We start from the raw sequence: 17,143 nt of genomic DNA on the forward strand, positions 1-17,143 counted from the left end.
TTCAGCCCTGTCGTGATCAGTTTCTGTGGCAACATGATTTTTGAAAATAGCTCCCCTCTCCAACGGCCCACTGCTGTCGCAAGTTCTCCAGGCTGGAGCCCACTGCTTGATGCATGACTCATTCATTGCTCATTATCATCCCACTCTCATTTCATCCCACCACAGGCTCCCCAGCTCGGATATCTGATGGTTGTTGTGTGGGGGCGGGGTGAAGGGCTACTATAAAGCTGGTGCGTCCCCGCTGTGATTGGCTGGTGGAATCCATTTAATCTGCAGTGACTACTACAGGGCCCACCCCCATACTCCTCCCCTCTCTCCCTTCTCTCTCCCTCTCTGTGTTCACCCTGACAGCATCCATATATACACAACACTCTCCTTTCCAGGGAGAATATCAGCTCTGCACAGGGAGGAGAGGATTAACCACTCAGCTCATCTGCATACACGTTCCCAGAGAACCACATGAGCACCCAGAGGCTGCACCTCTTTTGTATAAAACCTGGCACTCCTCTCACAGAGGCTCCACTTGATCTGCTCTCACAGCTGTGAGAAGATTTTGGAAACACTATTTGTATTTTTTTTTAATTTATGGGCTGCATTTTGTTGTCAGCAATGACTCCATTTAATTGGGAAGATGAAAGTAGTTTTGTTTGAGTTATTTTGAATCATTTTTTGACATTTCCACTTGGTTTGTTTTGTCATCTGCTTTTGGAATACAACAGCTCCAGAATGCCATCTAGAGAGTCCTACGAGGTTCACAACGAAGAGAAGCCTTTGGTGCAAAAGGCCAAGCGAGAGGCCAATCAGGAGGATATTCTGGCGGCAGCACTGGGCATGAGGATGGGGCCACAGAAACATTCAGCCAGTTTTTGGCAGCCACTTAAACTATTCGCCTATTCACAGCTCACCTCGCTGGTTCGCAGAGCTACTCTGAAGGAGAGCGACCGCCCACCCAAATCAGAGAAAGTCCACAACTTTAAGGTGAGTACAGTTAACCCGACAGCTCCAAAAAAGATGGTTTTAATTTTATTATGTGTGGCCAGAGGGCTGCTGTCCTTGTGGGAGATGAAGAGGGAGGGTATCAGTGTGTGTGTGTGTGTGTGTGTGTGTGTGTGTGTGTGTGTGTGTATTACTGAATGAGAGAGAGAGAGAGAGAGGCGATGAAAAACAGAGCTGTTTTGATCTGTCCAGTGAGCCTTTATCAAAAGAAAATCTGCTGGGTGGTCTGTGGACCACTGCTGTTAGTTTGAGCACCAGATGGAGAGATTAGGCCGATGGAGAAGGGGAAACAGTGGAGGAGTGTCTCCCTGTTTGGCTCAGGCTCACTCTTCTAGTTTGGCCGGTTAATGGGATGGAAAGCAGTGATGGAAATATTACAGTCACAGCTCTTTAAACTGCTGATGCTCACAGGTTCTGCTGCTTTGTTCTTCTGTTTTGCTGAATGTTGCATTTCAACCTGAAACCAAGGAGGAGTGTGTTTTATGTATTAACATAAAATCTAAATTCTGGCTTATCTGAAACTGATAAGCCAGAATCTGAAACTCTGACGGGTCAGTCATTACACTAAATTGATTAGAACAGGGTGATCTGGGAACTGCTGAATGATGACATCACTCCAGACTGTTGACATCTACTTTTCAGGTTGAATCCAGACCTTTATGTACACATTAATACAGCAATACAAAACAAAATGTCTTCCCATCTGTGGCCGACTTAATGCAGGTGTACTGGGAGAAGTTGTGGTTCGCTCTTCTTCCCAGAAGCCTCCCTGATTGGTTGGGTTGTTGTTACCTGCCAGAGTGTGGGGCTTCCATTCCTACACAACAGCCAGGCGTCCCTCCACTGTTTCCCTGACAACTCGCACCTTGTCTCTGGGAAAGTGTCACAACCATGGTGGCAAAGGCTGCACCAGCCTCTGTATTGTCAGTCTGAGGGTCTGTTGAAACAACAATCCTCCTCCACTGTGTCATTGAAGGTGGCAGCACCTACGCATCTCCTGGCAGGCTCCAGAAGGTGCTGCGGGGCGTCTGTGGAGTTAATGGCTGCCACTACCCACTGTTTCCTCTCTCCCTCTTTCAGGCTCGTCTTTGCACTTCATGGCTAATATGTGTCCTCCTCTCTGTTGTAGGTCCATACCTTTCGGGGTCCTCACTGGTGTGAGCACTGTGCCAGCTTCATGTGGGGACTGATGGCTCAGGGGGTCAAATGTGCAGGTATGACTTGTCCTCAGTAGCCTCATGTCATCACACTACATTACACATTACATCGATGGTGTACAAAATGAGCATTAACTGTATATGGGTTACAGCTGGAGCTGGATTATTGTGCGTTAATCTAAACTCTTAACAGTAGGATTATGGGTTGTATAACAGCCTGGAATGATGTAATTGATATATGTTACATTATATAAAAAAATAGATTTTGACCTACTTTTTAGTCTATGGCGCAGATTTTTCAAAGCTAAACACCGTATAGCAAAAAATAAAAGCTTTCTGTGCTTCTGCTCAGATTATTTTAATGATTGTAGCTTAAAAACAACAGCACAGCATATCCTGCAGCTGACAGGAATACTGTGTTTAACGTGTTTTGGTTCAGTTCTTCTTATTTTCATGGATGCATTTTATGATGTGCAGCATTTTACTTTGTGTGACACATCCATCGTTTACTCATGCATACTGTTATTTCTGTTGTTCTGGTATCTTGGTTTATATACTTGCACGTTCAGTCTTGTTGGATTTCTTCTCCCATTCCAGCGCAGCACTATAATACTCTCTGATGTGTTTCATTGATGTTTTATAGATGAAACAAAGTGTGTCGCACAAATCAGCGGGAGCTCTTTTTTATTCATTATTTATGTTTTGATTCTGAAAGCTGACACAACAATTGAAATGAAGGCACTCACTATATGTGTGGAGCCGTATCTTTAACTCTATACGTTGTACAGTATAAAGCACCATTCCTTCAGACTCGACCACAGCCAGGAGAGAATCTAGGGCACCAAACTCTCACATGATACTCAAATTTGCATACCAAAAAAATGTTCTCTTAGCCTCACCCCCCTTTTTCTTTTTGTGTGTGTGAACTGTTTTTTTGGCCAATTGCCAGAAAGCCAGCCTCTGCTTGTGCTTGTTGTGCCACATTTCCTCATCAGAGTACGCCCCCAGCCTCATCCCATCATGGCCATGAAGGAAAACAAAGCTGGCATGTCTCTTTAATGAGGAGCTGAGCTGGGGGAGTGTGGGGAAGGAGCTCCATTTCCACACACATTAAAATTCACCAGGCTTCAACCAAAGAGCTAGGTCACACAGCTCAGCCCCTATTTAACTTAAACACTTGGTAGAAAAGAACAAAAACAAACCTTCTAACACACACTGGTAGAGCTGTTTGATTCCAGTTCTAACTGGTAGGCTGGATGATGTGCTGAGAACAGCCACCATTAAACCTTTCTTCAATGCTGCACCCTCCAAAGTGTAGCCACGGTGACAGGGCTGACGGTGCAGTAAAGCAGCATCCCCTGTCTCCTGGTGTGTCCCCTGGGCTCTGCCTCACCCTCACCCTCACCCAACCCACCTGGGACCTGGGGCCATAACTGTGGACAACCGGAGCTCAGCAGGCTTGTATCTGATGACAGGCCCTCCATTATTATACTGCCTGTCTCATGTCCTTAAGAGAATCATCTCTTTAAGTAATTACATTTCTGCATCAATGCATATAAATTCAGGCTGTGTGAATTTCTCCAGGGACCCATATTAATCAAAATATTGTCCCTTAAAACACAGATTCAGCTTTCAGAAGTAGAATTTTTACTTAAAATTAAAAAAAAATGTTATGAGGGATTAAAAATAATCTGTTTCATATTTTTAGAATGAAAAACCACATGTCGTTTATTTAATAAGGATAAAAGAAAAAGAACTTGGAGATTGCTCAGAAGATCTAAGAGCTTGAAGAGCTGCCCCATTTTAGTCTGGGAAACTAGGTCTGCCGTAGCCCGCAGCGCCTCAATTGCTGCTTCCACGGCCATTGTGTGTGAGCTCGGATTTGGAGAAAGAATGGAGCACACAGCAGCGCTGACTGTCCCTCCTCCAGGACGCGGCGTTTTCCAGTGTTCCTCTAATTCCCTACATGCGTCTCTGTTACAAAGCAGAGCTGCAGCCTCCACGGGCACCTCTGTTCCCCACGAGGTGAAGGCTGCTCTGAAACAGCTGTGCCTCAGGCGCCTTCCACTGTGATTGCGACGCAAAACACAATGTGGGGTCCTTACACACAACATCATGACTAATATGCCATTTAATCACCCAGTAAGAGGCTTCTGTGTCTGAAAAGTGTCTAGAAAAATGGAATTTTCTCATGTGACTATATGCATATGACATGATTTACTATCCTCCTTATCTGGTTCATTATTGTTCTGTTTCACACTTTGAATTAATAAGTGACCTTCTAGAGGTGACTATGGATCTATCCAGTGCCTTCAAGGTGACTCCAATGACATGTGTAGTGGAGAGAAACAGCTCACTAGAGGTGTAGTGACATTTTAGGGGCAGATATTGATGTAGGGGATTAACGCTTGTCTACAAGCCAAAACACACATGAAACCCTCAGAGCATGTCAGAGTGAACCTGCTGATGAACAGTGGTTAGTAGCTCTCAGTATGAATAATCATTCTGCTGCGTTTAGGTTATTTTTTATTGACAGATGTAATAAATTGTGATGTGTGTGTCTGTCTCCCCGTGTAGATTGCGGTATGAACGTCCACAAACAGTGCTCGTCCCTCGTACCCAATGACTGCAAGCCAAACCTGAGACACATCCGTAAAGTTTACAGCTGTGACCTGACGACCCTGGTGAAGGCTTATAACACAGCCCGGCCCATGGTGGTGGACATGTGCATACGAGAGATCGAGTCCAGAGGTCAGTTTTTACATGAATATGTATATTTGATTAAAATGTAAAGAAGAAGGGTCTGCTTTGTATGTTGTGTATGTCGTGTTTATGGCTTTTTGTGATACTGTTGACTATAATGACAATAGAGCTGAATGTAATAACCGAGGTCACATCAATGTCGTGTAGCTACTGATTACAGCTACCTGATTAACCACTTCTGCATTGCTATTGGCTAGCAGAGCAATGATAAGGTAATGCTATGCTACACATTAGCCTTGTAGCATTACATCATTTTATTGTTGACTATAATACATTTGTGTCATGAATCATGTTTGATGGACAGTTGGACCGGTTGCCTATTCTCAGATAGTATTTAGTTATTGATAATATTAGCAAGAAAGCTAATAGGGAAATCAAGTTGTAGTAGCAGGATATATTAAAGAACAATACATTAAAAATTAAGCTAATACTATATAAAATATGATACGCTTTAAAGTTTTCTAAACAACCCCTTTAAAACACCCTTTAAAGTTAAATTTAAGGATCATGTTTGCAGTATTCACACTTGCTGTAAAACAGCTTTTCTTTAATAGTGTAGTAAGTGATCCGAAATCTACACTACTTGTGTTGAAGTGTAAAAAAGTCTGATTCAATTACTGAGTGAGTTAATGTTTTTTGGGGGGGAGTATGACTGGGAGGAGAGATGAGACTGCTGGTAATTGTCAAAGCGTAATAAAGAATACATTAGTGTGTTTCCTGCTGCCTTAGTTGATTGCATTTGAGTTAAATCATTCAGCTACGCAGCACACTCGTTGCTCCCTCATTGTCTGCCCGCTAATACATGTCTGTAGCTGAGCTTGATTTATGTCTGTATTATTTTGCCCAGTGATGCAGAAAACTAGTTGCATCTGCCCATGTTGTTCCAATGTGTGGCACTGTGGACATTTTGTTCCTTAATTTCTTATGCATATTTAAGAGCATTTAATGGATTTTCCTAAATTACCCGAGGTGATGTATGCAGGTGAATTTTTCTACATTACTCCTGACAGCCATATTACTGTGTCTGAATGCCTGTTTGTTTCATGTTTGCTCCTCAAGGACTGAAGTCTGAAGGTCTCTACAGAATATCTGGATTCAGCGATTCAGTGGAGGAAGTCAGGACCGGCTTTGACAAAGGTTTGTTCCATCGATAGCTGTCAACTCACACAACACGACACATGTTTACATGAGACACACAGAACACGCTCCAGATTAATGAAAGTGACACATTGGTGAAGGATTAGTGTCCATCTGGGAGTGCAGATCCTACACTGACATCTCACGCAGGGTTTCACTGAGTGGACAGACAGGGGGGACCTCAGGGGCTGCACACTGTGGATGTACTGTCACTGCCTTAAAAAAACTCTGTTCTGTGTTGGGATTCAGTCGTGGACTTAGTGAGAATAAACCTGTCTTGGTCCAGTGTGGTGTGAATTTTAACTGTTAGAGGAAAAAAAAAACCCTGCAGCAGTGAGCTAAACTCTTAGCCAGATCCGCATGTGGGAGATCATCCATGACAGAGTGTCATTCCAGCTCACAGCACTGTGATGTTCAGTCTGCCAGCACAAGTAGGCCATGGCCTGCTCTGAAGAGCATGCATAACTGAGGGAAAGTCAGAATAAAACAGGCCAGGCGGATGATAGCAGCTACTTTGCAAAAATACAGAGCGAGAGTGGAATATCTTTGTAACAGAGCCTCTTTATTCCTCAGTTCACTCTCTGACACCAAAGTGCTGATGTGAGCCATTTTTTTACCATGAAAAATCTCATTTTTTTCTCTCATCTCCCTCATTTTATCACACATCTTCACAGATGGTGAGAAGACAGACATCTCGGTGAATGCCTATGAAGACATCAATATCATCACGGGCGCACTGAAACTGTACCTCAGGGATTTGCCTGTTCCTGTCATCACATACGATGCTTACCCTAGGTTCATCGAGGCTGCAAGTACGTCACAGCCAGACAAATGAGTTAAAAACACCTGTTTCAATAGGCTTTCTCTGACAAACTGTAACTCTTATATTTTCTTCGTGTAGCCATGAACTGAGTTATTTTTAATTTTGATTGAATTTTATTTCTATTTCTAATTAGAATTAATCTCTGTGCAGATGATGCCATTGTCTTTACACATAAAACACTGACAAGATTTTCATGGCTAGCCATTTACACAATATTGTGGCTGATATTTAACATTAATATTATCAACGTATTTATAATTACTTTCACCTTAAAATGCAACTACTAGTATTGCATTCCTGGTGAATTTGGAGGTTGAGGATCCTATCCACACTCTCTCAAACAGCACACCCTCCTCAGATTTCCTCTCAGAGACTAATGGCTTTTACTTCGCCACCCGGATGTTAACTGCACTCTGTATCCTCTGAGGTCAGAGACTGTGGTCTGGCCTCTCTAATGGCATCCTCCTCTCTGTTTGTTAGAACTCTCAGACCCAGAGAAGAAGCTTGAAGCTTTCCGCGAGGCTCTCGCTCTGCTGCCGTCATCGCACAATGAAACTCTGAAGTACCTCATGGCCCACTTAAAAAGGTGAGTAAACCAGGCAAGGGGGAAAAATTGTTGTTCAGCAATTTAAGTTTAATCTTGTCTTTAGTTTTATTAACGTCTGCTTTGTAGTTCAGTTTGTGTGTAATGAAAAAACAAAATGTCTTCCAGGGTGGCGCAGAATGAGAAATTCAACCTAATGAATGCAGAGAACCTTGCCATCGTCTTTGGGCCCACCCTCATGCGTGCACCCAACATGGACGCCATAACAGCACTGAATGACATCCGCTACCAGAGACAGGTGGTGGAGGTGCTCATTAAAAAGGAGGACGTGCTTTTCTAAAAAAAACAGATCAGGACTTTTATAGAACAACAGTCTCTAATCATTCTTTTTTGTGTGAAGACTTGAATGACCTGTTTGTATTACACTGATTGATACATTTTTAAATGCCTTGTGTATGGACTAGTGCTGACCTAATATCTGTCCCCCCTGTTAGCGGGTGTGGATAATGAACCTTACACTTGTACGTACTTTTACGTAGTCTCCCCATTTTTGTCGGGGGATCTTTCAGAAGCTGACGGACCAGCATGCATGGTGCCGGGTCTTTGTTGCTTTGTAGTTGTAACCCAGCATGTGTTCAGATGGTGTAGCGCTGTGATTTGTTGTGTAGTAGTTGTTGTTAACATTCCCAGCTGCCTGCAGTGCAGTTTAATTCAGTGAAACTTTGTATAGCTGGATATAAATATAAGCTACTAATTTTTCTGGGGTCCTTTTTATTATGATGTATTTTTTTATCTCCTCAAATGTTTGTATGTCACCTTGAAGTTTCTTAGTTGAACGAGCCTTTCCTCTTAATGTGTACACACTGGTGGATTTGCCTGACTTAAACATTTCTATTGTGTTATAAACAGCATTATTTGTGAGTTTTTTTTTTACCGTAATGTTTTTGTACACAACTTGTGCATGATCACTTTAATTTATTAAACCGTGCTCTGACAATTTAGGTGATTAATGAGTCATCTGAATTGCCATAATAAAACCTGAAATTTAATTTGTGGCTAAAACTGCTTTAAGTGTTTTTATCAGGCCTCTCGGAGGAAGCAGGAAGTAAAAACTTAGGTTGAAATAACATCAACAAATACGATCCTGCAAAGGCATCCATTTAGATACATGTTTGAGTCAATTGTCTTTTACCTCTGCTGTTATCTTCTGAGGGAAATTCAGCCCATCCCATATGTGTCATAATACACTTACAAGCCTTTTAATCTTGTCTCATCTCATTACAGTAGGTCCAAGGCCAAGTAACAGCAACAGAAACTGTACAGTCTCATCAGTTATTAAAAAGAGCTAACATTAGAATACACAATTTGTCACTTCGGCACATTCACAGCATGTTATTCATAGCTGTGTGTATAGCAGGTGATCAGTATTTTGTTTTGTGAATACAAACAATAATGGTTGCCAAAAACCTCCCTTTATGTATGACTGACACAAAACCTGACCCTATTATCTCTTGAAGTACAGACGATACCAGCAACTTGCTTTGAGTAAAAACCAAATAGTTTATTTCTGACACAGACTTCCATTGTTTTTTTTCTCCAAAAACACAAAAATAGTGGTGACATATTTAATCGTGATATAATTCTACATGCACACAGCCCATCCTGCTGCTGTGCGACACATACAAACATGCTTTGTTTTCCTTATTTAAACAAAGATCAGCAACTATATCATGCACTGTACTCTATGCTGGTTAACAACAGCACAGCATTAGTTTGAGATTGCGTGATTAGACCGTGGCAGTTTTGCATATTCAAAATGACAGGTTGTGCCTAAAAGCCTCCAGTCACGTGACTACACATACACCCCCCCCCCCCCCCCCACCCCCCAACAACACACCAGTCACACAGATTCATTCTGAATTTAAACCCACATCACCTAAAGCTACACCGCTGTGCTCTCGAGAGGCTGTTAATTACTGGATATATGTGCAAACAGTGTCACATGGAATTTATGAATTTCTGCTTTAATTACCCACAGGTTATGTCCTTCCTTCCTAGCAATTTCCAAGAACCAGTCATGCACGCCGCCGGTGGCTCATTACACGATCACTGCTTCAAACTGCTGAGGCTCATGGACAGTTTTTAACTCACTGTCTAGTGTCTTTACATTTTATTTTTTCTTAGGCATGCAAGCACTGCATTTAAAACATACCATTTTACTGCTGTATATATTATAGTAAAATATATATTATATAATTTTTTTTATTTTACTATTTTGAAGACCATAACATAACCAATTCTTTTTCACCATTTTAAATTGTTATTCACAGGAGGGAGCACATAAAACAAGACTTACAAAGAAAGCGATTAGTAGAAAATAAATATAAATATTCCACTTTTCCACTATTTGCTGCGTTTGCCTCAGATTTCTCCACAAAGCATTTGAGCAGCATCACAGTTGGATGTTGTCATCACATCACAGTGAGTTAATGTAAGCCAGACTCAGGCTTGTCTCCGGTGATTGTGTGGCAAAATTGGATTTCCATCCAACCGTTTAGCCTCCTCCTCCATTATCAGCCATTTTAAATATATCATATACCTTCATGTGCATGGGGGGGCGCAGACTGTGAAAGGAGGTAAACTACACCAATAAAGCTATCAGGCTTTCTATCTCTCAGTCAGATGCTGTGATGACGGCTAGAGGATTGTCCGGGAAATGTATTGTGTGCTGGATGTGCATTATTCAATGCAATGAGACTAAATCTGAAAGGCTGTGATCCATGAGATAACTGACCTTTCTCTCTTAAATGGATGGTAATGCTCTCCTCCCTGTAGAAGGCTGACCTGAATACATTTACAGAAATTGAAGTGTAAAGAAATATTCAGTTCATCCATGTGAAGAATTTGAACTTATTAGCTGGTCATTTGCTGGTACTTCTTATTACCCATTTTAAATGGAGTAATAAAGAAGAAAGTCCAATGTTACATGTTTCTATGTTTATGCTGCTGTTATTTAAAATATATTGCTCAAAGCACATCCTAATCGCTTCTATAAAAACCCTAATCCTCTTAATCTTCATCAAGGCATAAACATCCAGTATGTTGTCCAGTTTTCAGCCACCTCCTGCAGATACTACATGGACGCTTTCATTCAGATTCACTGAACATTTAATCATTCACAGAGCAGACGCAAACACGCAGCTCATGGTCCTCCAGAGAGAATAATCTCAGAGTGAGCCTTCAAAGAGTTATAATTAACACTGGACGGAGCACTAAGAGTGTCTGCCTGAGCAGAGACAATAAAGGCTTGTCTTATGTGTTACATGACAGACTTGGAGAGATGCAAAGCGCTGCTAACATGATCAGGTGACTGGAGATAGAGAAAAAGAGAAAGAGAGGAGGTAGAGGAGGGGGAGGGTTCGGACAAATCTCTCTTAATTCAGATATTGCCAAAATGGTCATTTGTCCCTAAGTGAGATGAATGAGGCCCGTGGTTGAATGGCTGGCTGATTGAACAGACTGGGGATGTGAGGAAATTGAGTAGCTTGACCCATCACAGGCCTGACAGGGAGGGGTCGTGCAAGAAAGAGGCACATGGGTGAGACAGCTGGCCTCCAGAAAATAAGGCAGTTTAAAAATCAGAATCATCTGAAACTATTTTATTACTGAATACTGGATTTTAGAGGCTATGTGATGTAAATATGTTCATAATCCCCATTGTAAAAATAGCACTGACTTAGCATCTAAGTGCAGTACAAAAACACTGTTTATCAGCTTCTCCTTGTTGTAATAATATAACATTATTCTGCAATAAAGAAGGGACTATATATAACCTGCTATAACACACATGATACATCTATACTGCATAGAATCCCTCAAACACAACATTGAAAGCACCCTCACTCACTCACTTTATCTTATCTCACTCCCTAAACCATTCCAAATAAATGTATTTCTTCTCCCTTTCCTCAAGTCTAATTTCATGGCGTAGGGATTTATCTTCAGCAAATGAAGATTTACATAATTAATATATCACTGATGCACAGAACACACGTATACACAGATAGGCATCTTTATAGAAATTACAGATTTTTACAGAAACTCTAGCAAACATTGTCATACTAAACACTTTCAGCATAAAAATCAATAATTTGTATATTGAGATTACTCTATGTTAATTTTAAGTGAATACATGCTACCTGACCATCACTCCATCTTATCAAAGGATCCATTCAGAGGCTGTTTCTAAAGCTTCCAGTTGTATTTCATGCTACCTAAGCAGAGGGATGTTACAGTGTTGCTGCAGCCCTTCACATGCTCACACTGACATCTGGCAAATGAATGGATCCTAAATTAGTGCTATTCATGAAAGGAAATGTTGCATCATGTCACCCCCATCCACGCTATGTTTTCTTCAAATAGTTTATAAAGAAGAAAATGACAGCAGCACACATGTGTTGTGTCTTGTACCTCCAGGCTTATGTGTGTGGCTGGGATATTTTAGTGGTGGATTACTCTGGCATGTTGATCTTATGGCAAAGAACATGGCCCTCTCAAATGACAAGCATTGGCAGCCAGTCACTCACATCCGCTGTCGGACAATAACAACAGCAGAGAGCCTGCAGGTTGTACAGTAAGTCTTTTGCTGGTGCTGAAAGAATGTTTTAGGCGGGTCAAACCTTTTTCATTCTCAAGTGGTCAACGGGGCATCGTGTTGAAGTTGGATCTTGTTTTTTTTGGATGTCTGTGTTTATTGGCAAGAATGAATGCTGGGTTTTTCCTTTTTCATCTTGTCATTCTAGCAGGTAAGGAACGTGTGTCTGTTCTTTATGTAGTTGTGATAAAGTAGAGAGAAAAGTTAAAGAAATAACACAAATATTGTCACTCAAACTTTTCTTTATTTAAGTGCATTTACTGGAACCCCTCAAAGGTCAGACAGAGACAATCCAATTCACAGATCAAAACTAATGAGCCTATTTGAATTTTGTGCACACTGCTTCTTTGATGTGTTTACTGTCTTATTTTGAACCCTTCATCTGTCACCACGTGAAGCCACCTGCATAATTACACATAGATCATTTCCTTGGTTTGTTGTTTTGAATCTATCTCCAGAATCATTCAAGCATTCAAACAACATGTTGCTCTAAAACGACCTTCGCTTCAAGGTTAGCTGAAAAATGAAAGGAGATCCTGCGCTAGCTCGTAACAGATACATAGTGGAAATATCTCTATTAACAACCGCCACAGCGGAGCCATCGCATGTCTGAATCAGTATTGCTAGTTTAAGACCCCAAACACAGCTCAATGGTACACATGTGCACCAGGCTTACAGCATGAATACACTGCATGCTTGCATTTCTTCATGATAAGTCCCTGATAATGTTTTCAAAGCGTCCTGTGAGGGTTGGTCAGGCCCATGCTTTGCCCGCAGTGTGATACTTGTCACGTCTATTTCTCAAGTCATATTAAGTTAACTCATCTCAAGTATCAGGTGCTCTTAAAGCAACATAACAAGTCCGTGTTACAGGTGCTGCCTGGGCCTCCACTGACGAGACACGCTTGGTTAAAACCCTTTTCACTGGATACAATAAGGTCGTCCGTCCAGTCAATCACTTCAAGGACCCCGTGGTCGTTACTGTGGGTCTGCAGCTCATCCAGCTCATTAGTGTGGTGAGGTCTCATGCCACAGAGCAGCATCCAATCAATATTCAGTGTTGTCAAACTGTCTAAACTTGTTTGTCTGGACTCACAGGATGAAGTTAACCAGATCGTCAGCAGCAATGTGCGGCTGAAACAGGTTAGAAGGAAATATATATATATAATATATACATATATTCATCTGTGCTGCTCTTATACCATTTAATGACTATTACAGCCACTAACTACTGCCATATGGCTATTAAGGCCCTCATAAGTATAGGCCTAATCCAAATTTGGGCACAGGGTAGTTATGGGGGTGGATGGTTACAAAATGTTATAGAACATGTTAAAGAACATTATCTATCGAGATTAAAACCATAATTTGTTGCTTTATACGTGTTTTTTCTTTTTAGCATGACTGAGTCTATAGGCACCTCAAGTGGCCATTTAAAGAACTGCATTTTCTGGTTTTATCTCTCAGCCTTGGAAGTTGCTTTGATGTGGTCCCACATTTTCATTATTTACAAAGTCTAGTCAGGAATTAAACTCTTCATAAAGATTTCTGCTTTAATAATATACTGTGAATTGTGACAAACTGAAAAGGGTGTTATTGTCTGTTTTTTTTTTAGCAATGGAAAGATGTGAACTTGCAGTGGAACCCGGAGGATTATGGTGGCATCAAAAAGATCCGAGTCCCCTCCACTGACATTTGGCGGCCTGATCTGGTCCTCTACAATAAGTATGCTCTCAGCCTATATTTGATCCACGTCTTGCTTCTTTTTCAAAGCCAATATTTTTTCATCACTGTAAGCTTAACGTGACCTGGACCTCCTGACTCTTGGAAACAATCAGCACACCTGTCAGAGATATTTTGAATCACACTTTCCCATACTGCAGTCTGTAGCGTGCGAAAGCTCAAGTTTCATCAGGCTAAATCTGGCCTCTGTATTGCAGGTCCCTCACTAAACCACCCCCCCCCCCCTCCTCCTCACACCATATGCTGCATCTGACACACTGCTGTTTTCCCTGACAACCGGCTCTGAGGCCACACCAACTTGTGCCAACCCTACCCATCCTGAGGCGCTGATGTCCCCCTGCGTTAGCATTTAACTGATCATCTCCCATGCTGACGCTGCCTGTGTTTGTCTATGCCTGCAGTGCTGACGGTGACTTTGCCATCGTTCATGAGACCAAAGTGCTTCTGGAGCACACTGGGATGATCACATGGAACCCACCTGCCATCTTCAAGAGCTACTGTGAAATCATTGTGCTGCACTTCCCATTTGACCTCCAGAACTGCAGCATGAAGCTCGGCACCTGGACTTATGATGGAAACCTGGTCGTCGTCAATCCTGTAATACCACTTAATCCACACATAATCACTTTTTAAATGATTGTTAGATCAGTTTCACTCTAATATCTGTGTGTAATTAAAAAGCTTTTACAGAGAGCTGTTAGCTTAAACATTTAAACAGGTCACCTCAGTACAAAGGACAAAAATCTCATACCTGCAAAGCCACTAACTATGTCGGAACAACCACCATGTTTACTGCTTCTTCTTTTCACAGGACAGCGACCGCCCAGATCTCAGTAACTTCATGGAAAGTGGAGAGTGGGTGATGAAAGATTTCCGTGGCTGGAAGCACTGGGTGTACTATGCCTGCTGCCCTGACACCCCCTACCTGGACATCACCTATCACTTCCTGATGCTGCGGCTCCCACTGTACTTCATTGTCAACGTCATCATCCCATGCATGCTCTTCTCCTTCCTGACTGGCCTCGTCTTCTATCTTCCCACAGACTCCGGTATGTACCAATGAAACATATACATATTTAAACAATACAATCCAAATATCAACATGGATGTCATGTTAATGTTGTTATGTTAAGTGGAATCAAGTACCAAATAAACACTGTTACACATGGAAGGTATCCTTTTCAAAAATATGCTTGATTGTTTTTATACTTTGGCAACAGAATAATAGGTCTGACATGCTCTTTGACGCTGTCCCCTGAAAAATATTCACATGCTGTCAGTATTGCATAAAGTTGTAATGGCCTAAATCCTCTTTATACTGCCAACATTATCATTATCAGCTGACACATATTGTAAAAATCCTTAAATGCTGTCTGTCAGTCTAAAGTGTTGCTACATCAGCTGCTACAGAACCCACTCAGCTTCTGTGCACATCTGGATGTGTTCCCCGTGTGTAGGTCTGCCTCATTACCCAGGGTCCCTCTGTGCTGTCATGTCTGAAAGCAGGCCTTTGCTTTAATGTATAATACATCACTTGATCCCTGTTTCTGATATGGCTGCTGACAGGAAAGTGTAGGGGAGGAACTGGTGCCAAAAGATGCTCTCTCTCTCTCTCTCTCTGGAATAGCTGTTCTTACTGAGCAACAACAAAAACAGGTCTTGCATTTTATTGGTGTGAAATGGTGTCAGAATCTGTTTAGCGCTGCCCCTCACTCTTTAACGTGATTGGCTCATAATTACTGTGTTGCTATATGACTGTATAAGGTGGATTTCTGATTGGCTGATGAGACACATAAGTTGCAAGAGCTATAGAAACAGCTCTCCCTGGTGGCAGTTTAATAGTATTGCACATATTGTATTAAAAATATTATGACAAAACTTCACACAAATTATTAGAAGAAGATCAATAGTTTGTTTTATGATTTCTATATCTTACACCTCTGATTGGATCCTGACCTCTCAGCTACAAATGCCAATTTATTTTGCACTTCATGGTGATTCTCAGACACTGAAACTGAAAAGAAAAAATGAGCAGTGAAGTTAGTCTGTTGTGTTTTTTCCAGGTGAGAAGATGACTCTCAGCATCTCTGTCTTGCTGTCTTTGACTGTGTTCCTGCTGGTCATTGTGGAGCTGATACCCTCCACCTCCAGTGCTGTGCCCCTCATTGGGAAATACATGCTTTTCACCATGGTGTTTGTCATAGCATCCATCATCATCACTGTCATCGTCATCAACACCCACCATCGCTCACCAAGCACTCATACAATGCCAGAGTGGGTCCGCAAGGTGAGCGCAAGACAAGAAGTGCAGAAGTGGAGAGCAATCAGTGATCTTTATTGTCAAGCATTATACTGCCATCTAGTGGTGGCATTCAGCAACTAATTTTGACCATTCCTTTACAATTGTTGTCATTTTTTTTATGGCAGGTTTTTATTGAAACTATTCCCAACATCATGTTCTTCTCAACAATGAAGCGCCCAGGGAAGGAAAAGCAGACTAAAAGCATCTATGGCGCTGACTTTGACATCTCAGACATCTCAGGCAACCAGACCTCTGCAGTCCCCTACCAGTCACCCATTACCAAGAACCCTGATGTCCGCAGTGCCATTGAAGGAGTCAAGTACATCGCAGAGACCATGAAATCAGACGAGGAATCCAACAATGTAAACTCATAATAATAATAATAATAATATTAAATGCAATATGTTCTTCGATGAGTCCTTCCAGTGTAACCATATTGTGCCTTGTTTTTTTTCCAGGCAGCTGAAGAGTGGAAGTTTGTGGCCATGGTGCTGGATCACATTCTCTTGTGTGTCTTCATGGCTGTATGTCTGATTGGCACGCTAGGCGTGTTTGCAGGACGTCTGATTGAGTTGAGCATGCTTTAAATGGCTGTGCTTTGTGTTCCACTGGTTTGACTTCTTTTTTATTATTCTATGGAAGCTGATGGTCCTGTTTTGTATTTGCGTAACATCTTTCATGCTGTATCTTCTACTGCTATTGTATGTTTTATGTTCTGTAGGGATGGGCAGGTCCAAGAGTGCTATATTCCAATGTTTATTACATTTAAAAGAATTAAAGAATTAAAAATGTGTGAAGCTTTAAAATGTTTTTAGGACATAAAAACAATAAACTGGTTTGGTGAGTTTTGCCAGATGATGTGATTTTACTGAAGTGGTGCCTAATGTATAATTTGACAGTTTATGAAGCACATTAGGCTAGATAATCACACACACACACACACACACACACACACACACACACACACACACTCTCTCTCTCTCTCTCTCTCTCTCTCAGTAGAGTTTAGAAAACCAATCATGTG

General features: G+C 41.6%; 2 protein-coding genes across 2 annotated transcripts; both read left to right on the forward strand.

Moving 5' to 3' along the window:
• Positions 1-410: 410 nt before the first annotated feature.
• chn1 (chimerin 1) lies at positions 411-8,256 on the forward strand. The gene is made up of 8 exons (XM_028393611.1): positions 411-542; positions 720-978; positions 2,126-2,210; positions 4,731-4,904; positions 5,976-6,053; positions 6,728-6,865; positions 7,357-7,462; positions 7,589-8,256. Exons 1-8 carry the CDS (start codon positions 460-462, stop codon positions 7,758-7,760), a joined length of 1,095 nt encoding a protein of 364 aa, XP_028249412.1. The 5' UTR covers positions 411-459; the 3' UTR covers positions 7,761-8,256.
• Positions 8,257-12,182: 3,926 nt separating this feature from the next.
• Positions 12,183-16,987, forward strand: LOC114426037 (acetylcholine receptor subunit alpha-like). The gene is made up of 9 exons (XM_028393157.1): positions 12,183-12,225; positions 12,948-13,090; positions 13,173-13,217; positions 13,690-13,799; positions 14,219-14,414; positions 14,629-14,866; positions 15,881-16,104; positions 16,245-16,481; positions 16,578-16,987. The coding sequence occupies exons 1-9, from the start codon at positions 12,183-12,185 to the stop codon at positions 16,704-16,706; spliced, it is 1,365 nt and encodes a 454-aa protein (XP_028248958.1). The 3' UTR covers positions 16,707-16,987.
• Positions 16,988-17,143: the final 156 nt, after the last annotated feature.

The sequence above is a fragment of the Parambassis ranga genome, chromosome 21 (assembly GCF_900634625.1).
Source record: "Parambassis ranga chromosome 21, fParRan2.1, whole genome shotgun sequence".
Taxonomy (NCBI): domain Eukaryota; kingdom Metazoa; phylum Chordata; class Actinopteri; family Ambassidae; genus Parambassis; species Parambassis ranga.